Source organism: Hemitrygon akajei, chromosome 13 (assembly GCF_048418815.1).
Source record: "Hemitrygon akajei chromosome 13, sHemAka1.3, whole genome shotgun sequence".
In the NCBI taxonomy this organism is placed as follows: domain Eukaryota; kingdom Metazoa; phylum Chordata; class Chondrichthyes; order Myliobatiformes; family Dasyatidae; genus Hemitrygon; species Hemitrygon akajei.
The window spans coordinates 32678778-32701560 of NC_133136.1; the positions used below are offsets into that span (position 1 = coordinate 32678778).

Genomic DNA, 22783 nt, shown 5'->3' on the forward strand with positions numbered 1-22783 from the left:
ATAATCATGATGCTTATATTTATAATGTTTGGATATTTTTTAAGGATCACATGGTTCGTGAAGAAGCTAGAAGCCTTACACCAAAGCAATGTGCTATAATGGATTTGGCCCTGGACACAATAAAGGTAAGAAATAGAATATCAGCCTAATCTTTGATGGTATCACAACAGAGATGAGAAAATTCTAAACACTCCAATCTTTTGTAAACAACTAATCCTTAAGATGAATATTTCTTGATGGTAGCCAATTATTTGGACGTGCAACACCAAACATTTGTTTTAAAACATTTTTGTGGATATGATAAATTTCGTCTGACTGTGGTTTTATGTTAATATTAAGAATTAGTATTTTCAAATTGATTGCATTTCAAAATACGGCAACTTTTAAGGAAAATATTCTTATTCACTACAATAGCAAACATTAATCATTCAATTTAAAAGCAAAATTACTTTTTGTCAAAACTAATCAGATTGATATTTAAATACATTTTTAAATCTTTACAAGTGGACCTTGTCAAATCAGTTAATAAGTTTCAAAGCACTTAAGATACTCATTTATATTATAAAAACATTATATATTATATTTTTAAAAAACAAGCTCTAAATTGCAACCTTAAGGGCATGACCAACTTTTGTTTCAATTAGAAGTATTTTATTCCCTCAAGTCTACTGAAATCTTTGTTGAAGCAGTGTGGAGGTTTCCCAGTATTTACTGCCTTTCCAAAGAACATCTCAGTTGTAACATGGCAGAACTGCCAGCATTCCAGTTTTACTTGCAGACTTTCCTATAAGTAGATGATTATTCACAGTGACTTCCCTAATTTTATAAGTTACTTTACAGTCTATAAATGACAGAGGCAATTTTATTTGAGAACAGTAAATTTCTCAGCCATGGAAGCTGTAGTTAGGTCTATCAAACAGAGTAATTGCTGAAAGTTGTATTTCCATTTGGATATCTTTAAAAAATGAATTGTAGAAGATAGCTTATTTCTAGTTTGAGAAACTGCTTTTGATGGGAAGCGAACCAATTGTATGGAAGTTATCATAATAAATAAGTAATGGTAATTATTATGTTTTGTGAATAACAGAGGGATGTTAAATCAATGTACTTATCTGTTATTACCAGTGTTATATTCTTAGATCATGGGATTAAGTACAAACAAAATACTTTATGACTGTAATTAAATCTTAAAGATTAAGCCCAGATGTGATTCTTCATGTGTTGACTTGGCATCTAGACTGGACACTGATGTGATTGTGAACCGGGTTTAAGCTGTAATTGTAAAATGCAGTGCCATTTGATTTAATTGGACTGCATGTTGTAAAAAGTTTGATTTTACAAATAAACAGCAAACACATGAAAAGTTTACTTTTTCAGTAATTTGGTGCAGGAGATTTGTGATAAAATTTCTGCAGCTACATTTGTTCCTGTTTGAAATATCTCAAATGAAAATTTTTGGGGTGAATGCAGAAAAGATTCAGATTATAAAATCATATGAAATGAACTGCTGTTTTGCAAATACAGGAGAGCACGGTAATATAGTATCGAGAAAAGAGATCAAAAATGATCATATTAAAATGGTTCAGAGGCTAGCTTCAAATCTAAACAAAAGAACTACTGATACTGCTCCATTTATTCTAAACTAGTGGTGAGATTGTGAGCCCTCACAGCCAATGATGTCAGGATGAGGATTCCCAAGTGGTTAACACAGATTACCCGCTCGTACAGTTTGTTCAGTGCATGCAATATAACTGGGCTTTATTCTAACTAATTAGCTACTGGACTTTTTAATAACATTGTATCTGCAATAATATTTTTTTAATTAATTCTTGGACATTCCATACTTAAAATGTACATGTTTACTTCCTGTCAACTTACAAGAATTAAACAAGCACAAATTGTTATTTGTTTTTTCACTGTCTGCCTTTAGACTCTTTTCCTATGCAGGCAAAACATTGATCATCAACTTATAAATCAATAGATTAAATATAGAAACAGTTGAATGTTAAATGAAATAACCATGGTTATTTCCTATTTCAATCTTATAAGCATGATTGAAAGAGGAACAAATTACAGAAGTAACTCATCTTTGAATGTCATTTATCTTATAATTTGTATTTAAGTAATTCAAAGATTCCAACTGAACTTTGATTAAAAAGCAATTCTTAAAAATAATCTGAATACCACACCATGTTTGTAAGTATGTTCATGATTCATGAACTGAAAATGCTTATAGTTTATACATTGACATTGCAGCAATACTTCCATGCTGGTGGAAATGGTTTGAAAAAGACTTTCCTGGAGAAGAGTCCAGACCTTCAGTCACTACGATATGCTCTCTCGCTCTACACTCAGACCACCGATACGCTTATCAAAACGTTTGTTCAATCTCAAACTGCTCAGGGTAAGTTTTTCAAACCAACCCTTCTGGGCTTTTACCTAAAACTGACTTCTACCTTTTGCAGTTCTGAGAAGATCGAACACCATCATTGTGACAGTCTTCATCTCCCATTAATTTTCAAAATACAATTAGTACTCCTCAGATAGAAAGGAAACTTTATCTAAATCTTCTTCTCCTGCCATGGAGTAACTATAAATTGAGAACAATGTTATAGTTATATAGAAAGTAAATCATATAGCTCATACATAATTGGCCTCCTCCTGTCTTTTCTCATCCACACCCTGTGATCTGCCTCAACCACCTGCTACAAGAGCAAATACCACATTTTCACTCCTGAGTAAAGCTGTTTCATGGATCAATTTTCTGAAGTCCATCTTATATTCATGATCTTCAGTTATGATTTCCCCATGTGGAAAAACACTCTCAGGAGAAATAGAGAAACCCTTATTAGATGGCTCTTTGTTTATCATTTTCTGATGAGTAAACCTTACCTTACAATACATATAAATACTTTTCAAATCCCTTCATTACCTTCTTACCCTTTTTATAATGTCATCAGAGCTATCGACAGTACTCCTTGTGAATTAATGAAGGTTTGACCTCTGTAATTTAAAAAAATAATTTTTCTTCTTTAATGTTGAATTCGGGCCCTAATAATAACTTTTGGATGGTAAGCTAGCGTAGCGTAGCTCTAAATTTGAAAAAGATCTTGTCCATTCGTGGACTAGTATCAACAGTTTGAGGAGACACTTTATTCGTAATATTGAATTCTTGATGTTGTTTTGAATAAAAAAGCAATTTGACATTAGCCTCACAATGAAGTAGAGTACAGTAATACTGTGCCAAGCCACTAGGTGGTGTATCAAAAAGGTGAATGAAAGATACCAGCGCTGCAGTAGATCTAGCAGAAGGAACACAATTTGCCTGCCTATCAGAAGGGCTTAATGAATCACTTAATGCATTAAAAGGGATATCCTTTTATTAAAATCTATTGATGAATAAAATCAACAAATAAAGAAATAATTGATTATCCTGTGAGAATGATCTGAATCAGGAACACCTGGACTTGTATATTTTGTATCAGAGCTTTCAAAAGTTATGAATTATTACCGGTAATAAGGTACATTGTGACCCTACTGAGAACTCATAAAAACATACATCAAGACACATCCATTGCTTCGGTTTTATACTACTGGGATATATAGGTCAACCATAACTTGGAAGAAGAGCCTTTTTCACCCCTCAGGAAGTTTTCGGAAGTTATGTAATTCAAGTGTATTCACTCCTTTCTCTATCATTTGGGCTGTATCTGTCATCTTGACCTGCATCTTTCCCCACAAAGCTACAAAGTGTATTAGATGTGTAAACGGGAATGCAGGAGTATTGAGCTGCCCATACTTCTCCACACACGAAGCAATTACCTACTTTTTGAGGAGAATCAAAAGCAAATGGTGCAGTGCCACACTTATGTTATTGATGATCCTGTTCTCTCTCTCTCTGTCCTGATCCCTGATTTTGTACCATTGAAATTCACGCTGATTTCAGCCCCTATTGGGCCACCACGCCATTACACTGTCCATAATAATCAGATATGAGACAACTCCAGAGGAAACCCGATTGCATTTTTTGTGCCAATTATGGCATCCTGGTGCCTTTCAGTTTATAATCCAGGCAATGAAAAGAAAATGTCACATGTTTTTGTCTTTCACATATCTTTTGAAGACCATACTTTTATTTTAAAACTGTTGCTATTTTCAGGAGCATTTTAATTTTGTATTTATCTCTACTCTTCCCCCAGAACTGCCAAAAATTCATATTTATTTTAAGTGTAATGTCTGATTAATTTTAAGCAAGAGTCATACTGTGATCTTTAATGAGGTATAGTTCCCATCCATTTATGATACCAACAGAATCCATGTGCAGGTTAAATTGGTTACTTGCTTTGAATTGGCACTAGATACTTATGCATAGGTCACCCTTGTACAGGTCATTCAAGTAACAGAAATTCACCCTTATAGAATTTGCAAGTCTCTATGAAAAAATTGGCATTCAGAGTAAAATTTACTTGTGTGAAAAAAATGTGAAAGAAGTATGTAAATGCAAAATTTAATTTTTTCAACTTACTTTTCATGATGTATGCACGGATGATGTGGCTTTGCATTATGGAAAATGACTGTATGGGCCTCTTTTGGGAATGCAAGTCTTCAGCAATACAGTAATTTCACGATTTATTTTTGTACAATGCAAGTTTGAAGCAACAAGTGACCTGCTTGCTTCTTGAGTTATTGTTCCTTTTTAATAGCTTTATGCTATAAACATTACTATAGCCACTACTATTGCCTTTTATACTGGTTCCTTGTACTTAGCAAGCTATTTCATCAGGGCAGTAATATGCATGTGGGAGAGGATGGGAAAATCTGCCTCATTCCCATGGTTTCTCATCTTCCACGCTGCTGAGAAAGTAAAAGCCATGATCGTATTGAATGGTGAAATGGGCACGATGGGCCAAATCGCCTAATCCCACCTGTTATTCTCGTGTTTCTTAATGTTCCTGGTCTTTATGATGTAACCTGTATTCTCATTTTCTTCTCCCTTTTGTCCTGCTTGCTGACTTTGATAACATGAATCAGTGCATGGTGGAAAGGGTATTAGGGTTACCGCTAATGAGGACGCTCTTCCTGACAAGGGTATGTCTGAGTCTAATGTTGCCCAGCCATGACAACATTAGCAAAACACAGGCTTGATAAACCAATACTTTCCCACTATAACAGGAATATCTTGGAAACCTTTGCTTTATTGTTGTCATTGTTAATGATTCTGATTATTTATGACATAGAAAAATGTTTCTTCACTGCAAAATATTTTTACTGATTGAGATGTCAAATCAAATATTACTGAAAATGCACAATGCCAAAGTTTACCTACATTGGAATGTTGAAAGTAGATAAATAAATGGGTGTGTTGTAATTCTGTTTTGCTTTCAGCAAACAGTTCGGGAGTTTGGGGTTCTTGTGTTAATACCTCTGTCTTTTAATTAAAGCAAACCATATATCTACGCTGCATTGACAACTGCATTGGTGCTGCTTCATGCACCCATGCTGAGCTCATCAATTGCATCAACTTTACCTCCAATTTCCACCCTACCTTTAATTCACTTGGTCCATTTCTGACATCTCTCTCCCCTTTCTCAATCTCTCTGTCTCCATCTCTTAATGTTTATCAATATCTTCTATAAACCCACTGATTCCCATAGCTATCTTGACTGTACTTCTTCCCATCCTGTCTCCAGTAAAAAATGCTGTTCTGTTTTCTCAGTTCTTTCACCTCTGCCAGATCTGCCCTCAGGATGAGGCTTTCCTTCCCAGGATATCAGAGATGTCCTCCGTTTTCAAAGAACGGGGTTTCCCTTCCTCCACTATTAATGCTGCCCTCATCCACATCTCCATTTCCCAGACATCTGTGCTCACCCAATCTACCCACCGCATTAACAGGGTTAGGGTTCCTCTTATCCTCACTTACCACCCTATAAGCCTCCCCATCTGACACCACCTTCTCCACAACTTCCACCATATTCAGTAGGATCCTACCACCAAATACCTCCCCTCCCCTCACTTTCCACTTTCTACAGGAATTGGCCCCTCCATGATTCTCTTGTCCATTCATTCCTCCCTACTAACCTCCCTCCTGATACATATCCCTGCAAGCGAAAGAAATGCTACACCTGCCCATTCACCTTCATTCAGAGTCTCAAATAGTCCTTCCAGATGAGGCAACACTTCACCTGCAAATCTGTTAAAGTCATCTACTATATCTAGTATGTCTGATGAAGCCTCCTCCACATTGTTGAGACCCAACATCTCTGTCAAGCATCTCTGATCCATCCACAAAAAAACAGTATTTCCCAGTGGCCAACCATTTTAATTTCTATCCCCATTCTTTTTCTGACCTGTTGGTCCATGGCCTCTTCTTCTGCCATGATGAGACCACTCTCAGGGTGGAGGAGCAACACCTCATATTCCATCTACGTAGCCTCCAACCTGATGGCATGAAAATTGATTTCTCCTTCCCGTCATTTTATCCCTCCTCTTTCCCTCTTCTTTTTCCTTACTCTGACCTCTTACCTCTTCTCTTCACCTGCCTGTCACTTCCCTCTGGTGGCCCTCCTCCTTCCATTTCTCCCATTGTCCACTCTCCTGCTCTCTCAGATTCCTTCTTCTCTAGCCCTTTGCCTTTTCCACCTATCACCTCCCAGCTTCTTACCCATCCCCTCTCCCCCACCAGCCTGGCTTCAATCTGTCACCTTCTAGTTTGTCCTCCTTCCTCTTCCCCACCTTTTTTGTTCTTGCATCTTCCCCCTTCCTTTCCAGTCTTGATAAAAGGTCTTGGCCCAGAACTTTGATTGTTTATTCCTCTCCATGGATGCAGCCTGAGTTCCTCCAGCATTTTGTGTGTGTTGCTCAATGATTGCAATGTCATAAACCAAAAGAATTGTTTTGTACAGAGTACTGTATACATAAGACAGTAGGTTTGTCAGCAGGATAGATAGTATACTGGAGAAACCAAACGCAGACTGGGTGACCAATTCACGGAACACACGTTCATAGTACACAGAGTCAGTCCTGAGCTTCCTCTTGCCTGCTCTCTTAAATGTACCATCCTGCTCAGTCTGACCTGTTGGTCTGTGGCTTCCTGCACCATTGTAATAAGGCTCATCGTAAACTCGAGGGACACCACCTCATCATCCATTTAGGTACATTGCATCCTTTGTGCTCTGTGTTGAATTCTACAACTACGTGTAACTTTGTTTCTCAGTCTGTATCAGTCATCCATTAATGATATTGGCTAGGCTTGTTTCATCTTTCTTTTTCCCTAATTTCCTCCTCTGGGAGTGGAGAACACACGAACCTGACCTGTCAGATCTGGAAATTTCCTGCTGTGCATTTCACAACTCCCATATCACCGCATCGTTTGTCTATGTTCTCACTCTCTATTTACTCCCATTCACTCATTGACCAGATAACCTTGTTTATAGTTTATTACCATAGTCATGTCAGTTTTACCTGATTAGACACCCCTTTCTCCCCATAGCTTAACAAGCTGTTTTTATTTCCTTCCCGGTTCTGACAAAGGGTTTTTTATATGAATTGTTCCTTCTTCTGTCAGATGCAGCCTGGCCTCTTGAGTATTTCCAGCATTTTCTGTTTTTATTATTGTACCAAAATATCAAGTCATAGTGACAGAATTTTAACTGTGCTGTATTTACCTACATTTGATACCATTATCAATCAGCCACAAATCTATCCAAGCACTAACATATAAAAAAACTATCAACAAAGCAAAACCACTGCAGATGTTAGAAATACAAAATAAAAACAGAATTGTTAGGATGACCCAGTAAGTCAGACAGCACTGTGAAGAGAGGAAAATAGAATGAATGTTTCTAGTTGTATTAGACTTAAAATTTCTTAAATTGTAGTAGGTCATCACTATAGAAGAACAATGAACTGAAAGGAAATATCTATTATATTTATTTAATATAGAAAAAAGCCACTTGGCTTGTTGAGCTTATGCCAGTTTCCTGAGTAATCCACTTAACCCCTTATAACTATAACCAGTTCTCTCATACCTATTAACAACCCGAGTGATATTATACTATTACTCACATGATTTATTAGCCCAAAGGTCGTGCTTTTTCAGTGATATGGTCCAATGGTGTATTTGTTTTATACTGCTGTTATGTTTTCCTTAAAGATTATTTGATTCTTTTCATAACAAGCTTAATATTCTTGTTCACTTTAAGTCATCCCTTATCTGAAACAGTAACCATGGTCTGACTACTTGATTTGTTCAGGTAGATGTTACGGATTTTTTAACATTATTGAGTATCACCTTCCAAAACTTAAGAATGGGCAAGTTCTTTATAAATCCATTTAATCAATTTAGAGGGTTTACTTACTTTAACTCTCTAAAATTCAGTGTAATGAATGCATCACAAAATACATTAAGACATCTTTCAAAATGGCCCATTACAGAGCAATCATCAAATCTTGTTTTTGTAATATTAGTAACACAAAATATTTTCATTTTAACATTATTGCTAGGATTTACTTTTCTTTTTTAAAGAAACCATTTAAAGAAGAAAAAAATGAAAAACCCTCTTCAAACAGTAACAGAGTAAATTGAAATCTATTTCGCTATTTTCCATTCATTCTGATATACCATAAACAAATTTAGTAACTTTAGTGACCTTAGTAAGATCATTCCAGCTCAAATCCAATCCTAAGAGGCACTTCATTAGTAAAATCTAATTGAACTAAACTGAAATGGCAGCTGAAAATTCAGGGCACATTAACTAGACTACACATTGGCTAAAGAGAGAGTAAAACAAAGTTAATTATTGGTGATTTGCATCAGAAAAGAAAAACAAAGTTTCAATTTAAAGAGTTTCAAGCAAATACAGCGGCAGAGGGAGGGAAGAAAACAGAAATGAAGGCTGACAAAAGAGAGATGAAATGATGAAAGAGGTGATATACGCACAAAGGGATGTAATTTCACAACTAGAAAAACAAATGATGAATTTAGAGGTGAAAAATAAAAGGCCCATAACCAATGATTTGATGCTATTTTCAAATCTACCAATGAACTTCATTGAGATAGTGTTACAGCCACAAGACAGCAGTCAGAGTGAGACTAGGGCAAAGTGCTGCCGTGACATTCAATTTCCCTTCTGAATGCCATGCTGACTTATTATTTTACCAACCTTTGGGAACTGACTTCTAACTATTTCCTTTCTACCCATGTGGATAAATTAAATGGAGAATTCATTTATTTAAATCTCCATTTGCCTTTCTGTTTTTCAAAGTAATCAACAGTTTATTCAATTTTTCATAAAACCCCAAATGCTGTCACTGTAGTGAATGTGTACTTTCTTCTAATCTCCATGATCTTATATTCTGTGCCTTAATTAATAATAAATGTCATTTTGTGTTCAACTACCTGAATTTATGTAAAGATGTGCACTCCAATATTCTTCTTGCACATTTCTGAGTACACAACCTTTGAATGTGCATTCCTTTATTTTGTTGCCATTGTTGACCTTTCTACTCTAGACTTTATTTTCTTTTATTGACACATTACTATTGTTTTCTATCTTTGTACTTCCCTTTCACTATTCAACACAATGACACACCTATCATTTCACTATTTTCACTCTATATCCACAGTCTTAATTCTTCCTGTAGTCTTGCCTGGAGTTTGTTCATCAAAACCGATTAATCAACCAGAAACCAAGTATGTCACCTTGGTGAATCATATCCTTTGCACTTCTCCTTTTAAATGAATGGACCAGTTATTTCTGCACCACTGCTAACTTAGCACAGATTCTCAATAGATTTTGTGACTGCAAGGAAACTGGAAAAGTTTTCACTTGTAGTTGGACACCATGTCAAGCCAAATACTGGAGTTCAGTCAGAGAATCCCTGATGATCAACTGTGCAGAAGCTCATGACTTTTGTATTTGTGTTGAATTGCTAATGCTAGTGTGGAAAAATTCAACCCAATAATTCTGCTTCTCTCACAAGTGTATTTTGTAGCATTTTCTGTTTCATGATGTTTCATATTCAAACTATTTTGACTTCATATACAAAACTAGAATGTTAATTATGTTCTAAGAAAGGCTTTACAAATATCTTCCAGTTTGCAACCCTGTTGTTATTCAACATTATGATAGCGAACATTTCACTGTACATTAAAATCTATAGCAAATACACACTTAATATGTAATAACAACAGGAAATTAATAGCGCAAGGGATTCTGCAGATGCTGGAAATCCAGAGTAACACACACTGGAGGAACTCAGCAGACAGGTATCACCTGTGGAAATGAACAAGCAGTCGAGGTTTTGGGGTCAGACCCTTCTTCATGATTGGAAATGACGGGGAATGCACCAGAATAAGAAGGTGGGGGAAGGGGAAGGAGGACGAGCTGGAAGGTGATAGGTGAAGCCAGGCGGGTGGGAAGGGTAAAGGGCTGGAGAAGAAGGAATCTGACAAGAGAGGAGAGTGAACCATGGAAGAAAGGGAAAAAGGAGGGGCACCATAGGGAGGTGATTGGCAGGTGAGGAGAAGGGGTAAGAGGCCAAAGGGATGAATATAAGAAGAGGGAAGAGGGAGGAAAAATAAATTGTCAGGTGGAAAAATCGAAGTTCATGCAATCAGGTTGGAGGCTACCTAGATGGAGTATGAGGTGTTGCTTCTCCACCCTGAGAGAGGCCATGTTGTGGCAGAAGAGGACCTATGTACTGACATGGTAGAACAAGAATGGGGATAGGAATTAAAATGATTGGCCAGCAAGAAATTCCGTTTTTGGTGGATGGAACGGAGGTGCTCGACAAAGTCCCCCAATTTATGTTAGGTCTCACCAATATTGAGGAGGTCACATTGGGAGAACTGGATATAATAGACAACCCCAACAGATTCATAGGTCAGATGTTGCCCCACCTGGAAGGAATGTTTGGGGCTGTGAATGGAGGTAAGCGGGGAGGTGTAGCATTTCTGTCGCTTGCAGGCTAGGTGCCAGGAGAGAGGTTAGTGGGGAGGGACAAATGGACAAGACAATCACAGTAAGAGCAATCCATATGGAAAGCAGAGAGTGGGAGAGGAAGATAAAGATGTGTTTGCTGGTAGGATCCTGTTGAAGATGATGAAAGTTTCAGAGAATGATGTGTTGGAAGAACGTGAAGGAGTTTTATATCATGTTTATATTGTTGTTGGGATCAATGACAACCAATATATTTATCCTATACAATGCAGTTGTAAAGTACAATATTTAAATGATACTCAGGGTTTAATTCTAAACAGGCCATAAGAGCTCATGGATCAAACATTTAAATGCCAAGTTAGAAAATCAGATCAAGGTAGTTGTGTGATCTGGGAGGTAGGGATTAACAACAGGGTAGGCAGCAAAATATCATGTAGGTTATATGTCATCCAGGGAGGTAATTGTTGTTGTTTCAAGAGAAGCATGGAACTCATATGTTCTCCCCATCAAACAGCAAACTATGAGGGGAAAAGGATTTGATGAGAAGTAATGTGAATATTAACAGCTTAATTTGCCATTGTGAAAATGGAATCCAGACCAAATATTTATCAGCTACTGCTATAATCCTGAATTTTTTTCAATAATTCCAATGAAGCAATAGTTTCATCTGATTTCTTTCCACCTGTCCACGAGGCAGGCTTTAATTCTTACTTTTGATCAGTATTGATGCATGACTAATATGGTCTTGTGCATGGATCATATCAAATATTTCAAGCATGAAAACCATATATTTTAATATCAAAGTTCTTTTCAGTGCATTGCACAATTGCCTTGAAGTGAATGTGGCACTGAAAAGTCTGCACTCATCGGTGATAATGTAACTTCGCAGTTTCATCTTTATGCTTTAATTATTAATCAGGCTCTGGTGTGGAAGAACCGGTGGGTGAAGTCTCCATACAGATAGATCTTTTCACCCATCCAGGAACAGGAGAACACAAAGTAACAGTAAAAGGTAAGATTAATACCATTAGGAGACATACAGAAAGGATGTTGAATCCTAATGAGAATATAGGCTCTAACTGGAATATTGTAACTCTTAATGTAGTTATCGATATGGTTTAGTTCACAGTACTTAAGCTAAACAAAACAAAAAAAACCTTTTATTTATATTCAAAATGGTATATCTTTAATTGTGTGTTCTCTAATCTTTCCTGTATTATTAAAATTCATTCCTGAGTATTTCTTGGTGCTTTTTAAAAATTCTTATCTTTTCAATATAATTCTTATTTATTTAATTTGTTATTTCTGATTTTCTTAACATTGATTGTTTTATCATTTCAACTTATGGGCTTAAATACTGGTAGATTCTCTGTGGTATTGTTCTTGATAAATAATGGAATTGGTACAAAATAGGAGGAAGCCCAATAATTCAGTAGTAAGTCACTGCAGAATAATTTATTGCTTTTTACCCAAAGCTCTACAGGTATTTATCCAACTCTCTTTAAAAATCACAACCAAATCTGCATACTTGCAGATTTTCAGACATTAAAATTCAGATCATCACTCCCCCATATTTATGGAAATTTATGCTCACACCAAACAGGATCTTTTGCAAGTATTTTAAATCTCTGTTCTCTAGTGCTTCAAGTTCAGGTGTATTGTTGCCAAAGGCATACATGCACCAGGTATAAATGCCATGAATTTTTACACTAGCAGCGGAGTACAAGATGAGGACAAACATGAGCTAATATCAATTTAAATTAACATAAATTATACATAACTGCAAAATAAACAAAATTCCTAGCCTTGCTGATGCTGAGCGCAAGGTTGACTTTCTGACACGCTCATGTAACTAATGTCATCCTTATCACTAGTAACAATACTTTTGTGCTACTAAACCTGTCATAGTTTTGAGCACCTCTATTAAATTTCTTCTTAAACTTCTCTTAAGACCTTCTTCAGTCAATAGTCTCTTTTAAAGGAAATCCCTCAAATATGGTACTATATATTATCTTTCATTATTAAAGTATGTAATACAGTGTATTAATTTGCTGTAAAATGGATAACTTTCATGTTGTTCTATCCCAAATCCTTTAACACTGATAGTGCCAGGTCAATTCCAGTCTAGTGTAACTTTTTTGTAAAGACTCTGTTAATTGCTAATGATGTTCAAAGTAGCACCTGTAGAATGTTATATCAGGTTGATGCAGCAGATTAATGTATGATAAAATATTTTGTAACTTAACATCTTAATTATAAGATTTGAAGTTTTAGACATAAGACTATAGATTTTGTTTTTAATTTTCCCTTTTCATTCCATCGGAATTGTCATTTAGTCTTTGTTTTATATCCTAAGCAAATACATTTAAACACCAGTAGGAGTATGTGTCTGGGTAATCATTCTTATGACCCAGGAGCATCTGTAGTAGGTTAGAGCTGCTCTTTTCAAGGATATAATCAGCAAAGAACTGATGTCATATGCATCATTTAGTTGGCTCTAATATACAAAGGTAGTTCATAGTGATGCCATTTTTAAATGACATTGTTGGGTGATTTTTTTTTGTGGGATTTCTCTAGATCTTATATGAAAAATATAGTAAATAATAGGGAAAAGTCATGCAATTTCAATTTCAAAACTTGAATTTTTTGGAAGGTGGAAATATAACTGCAAAAAGATTTCTTATGTCTATTAATTTTGTAATGGAAGCTCTTTTCAATAAATTTAACATATGGATGTGTATTAATACAAATCGTGTACAGTGGTTTCTGGTTAATTGGGACACATCAGGACACATACATTTTGGCCCAATTAAACGCCTGCTCCAATTTGTCAAAGTTCTATGGAAATGGTTAAAATGGTATAAAAAAAGACAAACTACTGTTTAACTGAGTAACAAATTATGTATTTAAATGAAATACAGACCAAAATAGAACACTACCATTACTACTTGTCCATCGTATCTGACGCTACGTGCCTCGTTATGCCCTTCACTCTCCACATAGATTTGCAGAACAGCCTTCCTGGCTGTTGGATCTGAGTTCTTATTCAACCGGTCCGCTGGAGCTGCCTTCGTATTCTAGCTCATGCATAAGATTTAGGAGCAGAACTAGACCATTTGACCATGAAGAATGCTCCACTATTTCATTGTGCTGATCCATTTTCCCATCAGCCTCAATCTCCTGCCTTCATCCAGTATCCCTAATTATTCAAGCATCTATCAACCTCTGCTTTAAGTTTACGTGAAGACTCGGCCTCCACAGCCACCTGTGGCAACAAACTCCAACGCTTCTCCATGCTCTGGCTAAAGAAATCCCTGCTCATCTCCATCTAAAAGGACACCCTTTTATTTTGAGGCTGTGTCCTCTGCTCTTAGACTCTCCCACCATAAGAAGCATCCACTCCACATCCACTCTATCAAGGCACTTCAACGTTTATTAGGGTTGCAATTAGGTCACCCCTCATTCTTCTGAATTCTAGTAAATATAGGTTCAGAGCCATCAGACACTCTCCATATGACAAGCCATTCAATCCTGGATTTTCGTGAACCTCTTTTGAACCCTCTCCTGTTTCAGCACATCCTTTCAAAGATAAGAGACCCAAATCTACTCACAATACTCCAACTGAGGCCTCACCAGTGCTTTATAAAGTCTCAACATTACATCTTTGCTTTTATATTCTAGTCCTCGTGAAATGAATTCTAACATTGCATTTGCCTTCCTCACCACAGACTCAACCTGCAAATTAACTTTTAGGGAATCCTGCACAAGGACTTCCAAGTCTCTATTGTATTTTTCTCCATTTAGAAAATAGATAACTCTTCCATTTCTTCTACCAAAATGCATGACCATACACTTCCCAAAACTGTATTCCATCTGTCATTTTTTTGCCCATTCTCCTAATCTGTTTAAGTCCTTCTGTAGCCTCTCTACTTCCTCAAAATTACTTGCCCCTCCACCTATCTTTGTTTCATCTTCAAACTTTGCAACTAAGCCATCAATTCTGGCATCCAAGTTATTGATATATAACATAAAAAGAAGTGGTCCCAATACACACCCCTGTGGAAAATCCAAGTCACAGGCAGCCAGCCAGAAAAGGCTCCCTTTATTTCTACTCTTTGCCTCACTCCAATCAGCTAACACTTTGTCCATGCTAGTATCTTTCCTGTAATACTATGGGCTCTTAACTTGTTAAGCAGCCTCGTGTGTGGCACGTTGTCAAAGCCCTTCTGAAAATCCAAGTACAGAACGTCAACCAATTCTCTATTGTCTGTCCTACTTGATATTTCTTCAAAGAATTCCAACAGATTTATCAGGCAAGAATTTCCCTTGAGGAAACTATACTGACTATGGCCTATTTCATCACGTGCCTCCATGCACCCCAAAACCACATCTTTAACAATTGACTCTGACGTCTTCCTAACCACTGAGGTCAGACCAACTGGCCTATAATTTCCTATCTTTGGCCTCTCTCCCTTAAAGAGTGGAGGGATATTCACAATTTTCCAGTCTTCTGGAACCATTCCAGAATTCTTGAAAGATCATTATTAATGCCTCCATAATCTCTTCAGCCACTTCTTACAGAACCCTGGATGTATACCATCTGGTCCAGTTGACTTATCTACCTTTAGATCCTTCAGCTTCCTAAGAGCCTTCTCCTTAGTATCTTCACACAAAGCTGACCCCTGACACACTGGAACTTCCACCATACTGCTAGTCTCACTACACATTGCATTCATTTGTAAGTCATCGACCTCATCCTCAGCACTGTCACTCTGGTTCCCATTCTCCTGCCAAATTAGTTTAAACCCTCCCACAAGGATATTGGTCTTCCTCAGATTCAGGTGTAACCTGTCCCTTTAGTACAGGTCTTACCTTCTCCAGAAGAGATCCCAATAATCCATACATATGAACCATGCCTCCTACACCAGTTCCTCAGCCACTCATTCACCTGCCAAATCATCCTATTCTTACTCTCGCTGGTGCGTGATACAGGCGGCAATCCAGAGATTACTCCACTAGAGGTCCTGTTTTTCAGCTTTCTACCTCGCTCCCTAAAATCTCTCTTCTGGACCTCCTCACCTTGTCTATGTATATCATTGGTGCCAATATGCGCCAAGACTTCTGGCTGCTCACTTTCGCCCTTGACAATGTCCCTATCTCACTGGTGTATGAGACTCACCAGCCACTTGATATCTTCAAATTCTACATTGTTCCTAACTAAATCACTTTTTTTCATTCCTGTCTGTTTTTGGCAATTCCAAATCTCAATGCTTGAAACCGGAGTGAGCAAAACAATTCTGAATTGTCTTACTGTTTATTTTTCACCAACCATCAGTGACAAAAATCACTGCTTTTTGAACACTAACACACGTGCGCAACTGACGTTAGTAAGAAAATGTTCGGCAAAGTCTCCTGTCCCAAGTAAGCAGTACATTCTTCCAAATAAATGAAGGGAATAATGGATATTTTCTCGATTTGTTTTTGTTCTTGAATAGTTGTCCCTAGTAAGTGGATGCCCCAATTAACCAATAGCCAAATTGACTAGAATCCACTGTATTTAGTTTTCTATTATGTTGGCCAATTTCAGTTTTGTAATACTTCATGAACCTAAACTGAAGTCTAAGACTAAAGCAAGGAATTACTTTCAAACTATATTCATTAAAACTAAAGGCTAACGGAGTGGTGGTATAGGGAACGAATTAAATTTAATGTGTGATAGAACGCACCATTCAATCACTTCACCATTTAATGATTCAATTGCATCTAATATATAACTATATTGATTGCAATTAGTTCAAACAATGCACCCTTGAACTGCCCTGTAGTTCAAGTGCCACAACATCTAAAGTTAATTACCCGTACTCCGATATTATCAATTCTAGATGAACCCAGTTTAGAAATGATGCTCAAACTGAGTCCTGATCTTCAGTAGCAGTCTGGAGACACTGCTATCAATCATCCCAGGAGGCACTGTTTTATATGGATACTTTTGGATATCTCTTAGATATTGCCTGGTGGCTCCTTACCACCGATTGCATGGCTATAATTCAGAATCAGAATCAGGTTTATTATGACTGGCATGTGGTGTGAGATTTGTTAACTTACCAGCAGTTCAATGCAATACATAATATAGAAGAAAAAAAATTAATAATAAATAAGTAAATCTTATTCAGTATACTTTATATTGTATATGTATATTGAATAGATTAAAAATCGTGCAAAAGACAGAAATACTATATATTTTTTAAAAGTAAGGTAGTGTCCAAGAGTTCAATGTCCATTTAGGAATCGGATGGCAGAGGGGAAGAAGCTGTTCCTGAATCGCTGAGTGTGTGCCTTCAGGCTTCTGTATCTCCTGCCAGATCGTAACAGTGAGAAAAGGGCAAAGATGCTGGAGATCCTTAATAAATGGACGCTGTCTTTCTGAGACACTGCTTCTTGAAAATGTCCTGTGTACTTTGTAGGCCAGTACCCAAGATGGAGCTGACTAAATTTACAACCCTCTGCAACTTCTTTCGGTCCTGTGCAGTAGCCCACCCCCATACCAGACAGTGATGCAGCCTGTCAGAATGCTCTCCATGGTACATCTATAGAGGTTTTTGATTGTTTTTATTGACATGCCAAATCTCTTCAAGCTCCTAATGAAGTATAGTCGTTGTGCCTTCTTTATAACTGCATCGATATGTTAGGACCAGGTTAGGTCCACAGTGATCTTGACACCCAGGAAATTGAAACTGCTCACTCTTTCTACTTCTGATCCCTCTGAGGATTGGTACGTGTTCCTTCATCGTACCCTTCCTGAAGTCCACAGTCAGCTCTTTCATCTTACTGACATTGAGTGCAAGGTTGTTTCCTTCTTTATAGCTGCATCTATATGTTGGGACCAGGTTAGATCCTCAGAGATCTTGACAGATTTTCCAACTCAACTTATTTTCAAGATATGTACTTGTTTGTTTAATTTCTTCAGATTCCTGCTGATACTACTCCATAATTATCTTACCACTTTAACCACCTATGTTTATCAAGGTGTCTGCTTGCATCTATGCACAGGATATATCTGTTTATTCTGTGACTAGGTTCTGTTTACAGAGCTGTCAGGACGGTTCGACTTTCTCACATTCTCATCACATGCCCAGGTGTCAATCCCATGACCATATTTCACTTCTTGCTTCCTTTGTTCGGCTAGGTCCCGTCACAACATTTAAAAAGTGCTTACGTGACCATTTAAAAATCATGAAGTAAAAGGCTACTGGCTGAAACCAGTAAATTGGCTCAGAAGATAGAAGATCTTATTTCTGTGCTTTTAACAGTCTTAAGAACTTTAAAGTGATTTTTCTATATTGTGGTTAAATGAAAATGCAAATATAAAATTGTGTGATTTATTTTTATGTGAGGATAATTTTTTATCCTATCGTGGACAAAAATGAAGGAATTAGGTGTATATTTTGGTTTTAAGTCAGTTAGTGGCAAATATTCTTTGCAAAGAGATTCATTTGGGATTTAATTTGAAATTTGCTGAAACAATTAAATCATTATAATGTGATTTATTTTTACAGTGGTAGCTGCTAATGATCTGAAATGGCAAACAAATGGCATGTTTCGACCATTTGTTGAGGTCACAATGATTGGTCCACACCTTAGTGACAAGAAAAGAAAATTTACTACAAAATCAAAAAGCAACAACTGGGCTCCAAAATACAATGAAACTTTTCACTTGTGAGTAAATGATTGTTTTAGATAAAACAATTTTTATGTTAGCTTTAATGAAATGTAAATAATTAGATACAAATTGGGAAATGTACATAATATGGGTGAAAATAACAGATATTTTTCTAAAGAAGCTTTGGTGTGAAGTGTACATTGAAAGAAGGATTAGCACCGGTGTTTACTTGGTGCTGCCTTCTGGTGTTTACTTGGTGGAAGAACAAGTGGAACCAGAACAATATCCCTTAAATCAACAAGATGAGGCCACACGCAGGTCAATGGAGCAATACTTTATCTCCCGCCCAGATAGCCTCCTACCTGCCGGCATGAACATTCAACTCACAGACCTCTGTTGATACCCCCCCCCCCCCCCCACCCCTTACCCCATCCCTATCTATAATTTTAGTCTGGTTCTCTTTCTCTCTCTTTTTCCCCCCTCACTATAATCTCCCCCCAGCCCTACCTTTCTTTCTCTTTTATTTCCCATAATTCTCCACCTTCTCCCTAGCCCATTTCCCTCCAGCCTATCACTTCCCAGCTCTCTACTTCATCCTTCCCCCCACTTCTTATCCTCCCTCGATCATCCCATGTTAGTTCACTCCTGATGAAGGGTTTCGGCCCGAAACGTCATCACTACCTCCTCCCATAGATGCTGTTTGGCCTGCTGAGTTCTGCCAGCATTTTGTGTTTTTATTTATTTCCAGCATCTGCAGATTCACTCATGTTCCCTTAAATCAACAGTCATGTTAATCAAGAACTTGGGTTATAGTTTTTTTTCTCTCTCTTTATGACTTTATGTTTTTCCAAAAATGTAACCATATGTGCTCTTTTGTGCTATGTGCTGTGGGTAATGCGTGTTGCATCTTGGCCTGGATGAACTGTTTTATTTGGCTATATTCATGTACGACTGAGTGATAATTCAGCTTGGACTTGAACTTGATCATCAGGATATGCATGTTCTTCACAAGTCCACATGGGTGTCCTTCAATACTCTGACTTCTTTCCATGTCCCAAAGACAACCTGCTTCTGCAGCAGCAGACTGCGCAACAGAAGAAAGCTTTTTGGGTGATAATAGTCTCAACTACCATTAATCACGTTAATTAGTCATGCCCTGTTCTTGGATATCCCTGCAGTATCAGGGGCCAGTTTTCACCCACGTATTGGGACAGAGGTCTGAATGCACTATGCATATTGTCTTTTGGGGGGAAAAGCATGTTGTCTCAAAGCAAATGTTCAAAGTGACTCCAGAATCATAGCACATGGCTTCATTAATCAGCCTGTTCCACGTTATTGATGTGACACAAGTGAAACCAGATGAACCATATCAAATTGGCACCAGAATCAGACAAAATAGGCGTATGTCATGCACTTACCTCTGCAACATTCTCATGATTTCTGAATTCAGAGTAATCATTGCTGCCATGCCATATAATTTACCTCAACTGGACAATCAATTCTGATTAATTGTATAGTTCTGATGAACATGCCAGACTTAAACCGGAGACTCAAATATTAATGCTAAAGGTTAGAGATAATTGCATACGGAGCAGTGGAAGGTTTGAATGATGAACAAATTAACGGTGATGGGTGAAGGCTCCAGGAACAGTTTCTTCCTCAATGATGGCAGCGCGCAGTATATGAGTGCAAAAGACATATGATATGAAAAATGGTGCACAAACACTTATGGCTTAATTTTGCATAGTTTGACCGTGCAAGATGCCACTCTGGCTGAGACCTCTTTGATGGTGACCACCTACTCTGTCAGTGGCTAGGACATAAGAACTCGTTTTTGTACTGAGGCCCATCTGAACTTGTAAAGTGGGAATTCTTGTCCCCTATGTTGTCTTCTCTGCACCCTTCACCCCTTTCTACTGTCCCAGCAGCACTAGCAATGGTTCAATTTAATATCAGAGAATGTATACAGTACATTCTATCCCTTACGATTGACTGGAAAATACTGGAAATGGCAGAGTCTGAACACCTCAGTAATCTTTTGGTATCTTTGATGGATCCCCAGGAAATTTCACTGTTTAAGACATAGCAGAATTAAAATATGAAGTTTTTAATATATATATACTGATTGTCTTCAAATAAATCTGTTGCTTTAAAACAATCTGCATTAATAACATCACCTCAATTCAGTGAACTTTCTGAGTAAGATTTTTTTTAATTTTCTTTTTTCAGTATATTGGGTAATGAAGATGGTCCAGATTCATATGAACTTCAGGTCTGCGTAAAGGATTACTGCTTTGCAAGAGAAGATCATATTATTGGGATTGCTTTAATGCAACTACGAGATATTGTAGATAAAGGCAGCTGTGCTTGCTGGTGTCCACTAGGCCGCAGTATTCACATGGATGAGACAGGTTTAACTGTCCTTCGAATACTCTCACAAAGAACCAATGATGAAGTAGCAAAAGAATTTGTCAAACTGAAGTCAGAATCTCGGTCTGCTGAAGAAAACAGTTGAATCTTAGGGGGTTGCTTGTTCCAGTGGCTCGGGTCATTTTCGTTTCTAATTTATACCTCGTGCCAATATGTGCAAGTGTTCAACAATTCTCTTTTGTAAATGGGACCCTCTGCACTACTCTTGTCATTGTTAATAAGGCTGTGTTGTCTACCAATCAAAGTATAGATCTTTATGTGAATTTTATTTATTTACAATAATCAAAAGATTAAATTGTGTTTAGAAATAAAATGTTACTGCATAAAATAGGATGCTTACATTTATGTAAATAATTTTATGAACTGGACATGAGGCCGTGAGTCTCAGAATATTTTTTCACTTCAATTGAACACTGTGATACCATCATTTAGTGAGATGAACAACGGAGAGATACCAACAAAGATTCCACACTCATGCCTAGAGTCTCAGTTTTTCATCTCTCTCTCATAGGATTGCCAAAGGTTGTCTTTTAATTGTTGTAGATAAAATCATGCATTCCATTTAATAATACTAAGTGTTTAGAATCCAATGCTATGTCTGCTAATTTCTCGTGCAGGATTAATTTGTGCTTGGGGTCTTTTAACCACAGAGGTGTCAAACTTGAAATATAAAACTACTGCAATAAGTGGATGACACTATGGAAGAATGATTGGCCAAATATTTATTCAACTATTTTTTTCTGATTATGTTTCTAATAAATTGTGTGAAAATGAAGCCAAATCTGTTATCACTATTAGTTTTGGAATTTCTTAGCTATTTAAAGATTATGTCCTAAGATAGTTAACATCTTGAAAGTCCTTATTTTGAGCATTATTGTTATTTGCTGAATTTCTAAAGAGGTGCATGCAAAGCTATTCTTCTATGTTTAATGTTTCTTTTGGACATCATAACAAATTAATCTGTAATTCACATTCACATACTTGGTATTATTTCATTTTGGAAAAATCAAAATCCATTTTGAGGATTTTGATTTGAGGACTGCTCATCCATTATCAGATCCATGCAATGGATCTATACATTTCTGTAGGACCTCTGTCAATCTTACAGCAGACAACTGAAAAAGCCCTTACAGACATTCTGTCCTGTAGGTTATCTGCATTGGGAAACATTTATGGTATTTTTACATTGCCATGTAATGTGCCATTTCTATTAAAAAAAAGTATTGTAATTAATAAAGTCCCTATCTAGAAGTTCTTTAAGTTCTTTATTTTGTAAGTAATTATAACTCCTTTTTAAAAAAAGGACTTACATATTGTTCTAACTCTTTATAAATATTATAAAATTCATATCCTGAGGGAAAAAATCTTTGCCTACTGATTCTCAGAAAACAATTTTCTTGGGTTTTTTCGTTAAACTGTGCAATCAGAATGATAAATTTACATCGGCAAAATGCACTGCAAGTGTCAATTTCATGTCAAAAACATTGACACAAGGGCGAAACAAATGTGTGCACCTCATAAATGTGAACAAATATTAAACTTTTATAATAAACACTTGCATTTATCTAGTGCATCTAAAGTGCTAAAACAATACAATCTGAAGACATTTCACAAGTCCTATCAGGTAAAAACTAAGTTCCAGTTAGACAGATTTTTAAAAATATATATCTATCAGAGTGATCTAACTGTGAGGTATGAGATCCATGTGTTGACAAAGGTAACTTCTCTTGTGTTGAGCTGTATTGAAACCTGG

The 22783-nt window shown here is 36.9% G+C and overlaps 1 protein-coding gene across 5 annotated transcripts in view; it reads left to right on the forward strand.

Annotated features, from left to right (window-relative positions):
- LOC140737748 (protein unc-13 homolog B-like) overlaps positions 1–21811 on the forward strand; it is a 464929-nt gene extending 443118 nt beyond the window's left edge. For 3 of the 5 annotated variants that reach the window (XM_073064362.1, XM_073064363.1, XM_073064364.1), the window contains 6 exons: positions 45–125; positions 2257–2404; positions 5032–5088; positions 11860–11952; positions 18497–18656; positions 20830–21811. In XM_073064362.1, coding sequence (XP_072920463.1) covers positions 45–125; positions 2257–2404; positions 5032–5088; positions 11860–11952; positions 18497–18656; positions 20830–21115 — 825 coding nt within the window. In that variant the 3' untranslated portion in view covers positions 21116–21811. The remainder of the gene's footprint in view (positions 1–44; positions 126–2256; positions 2405–5031; positions 5089–11859; positions 11953–18496; positions 18657–20829) is intronic. The other 2 variants (XM_073064365.1, XM_073064366.1) reach the window with 1 other exon arrangement.
- Positions 21812–22783: the final 972 nt, after the last annotated feature.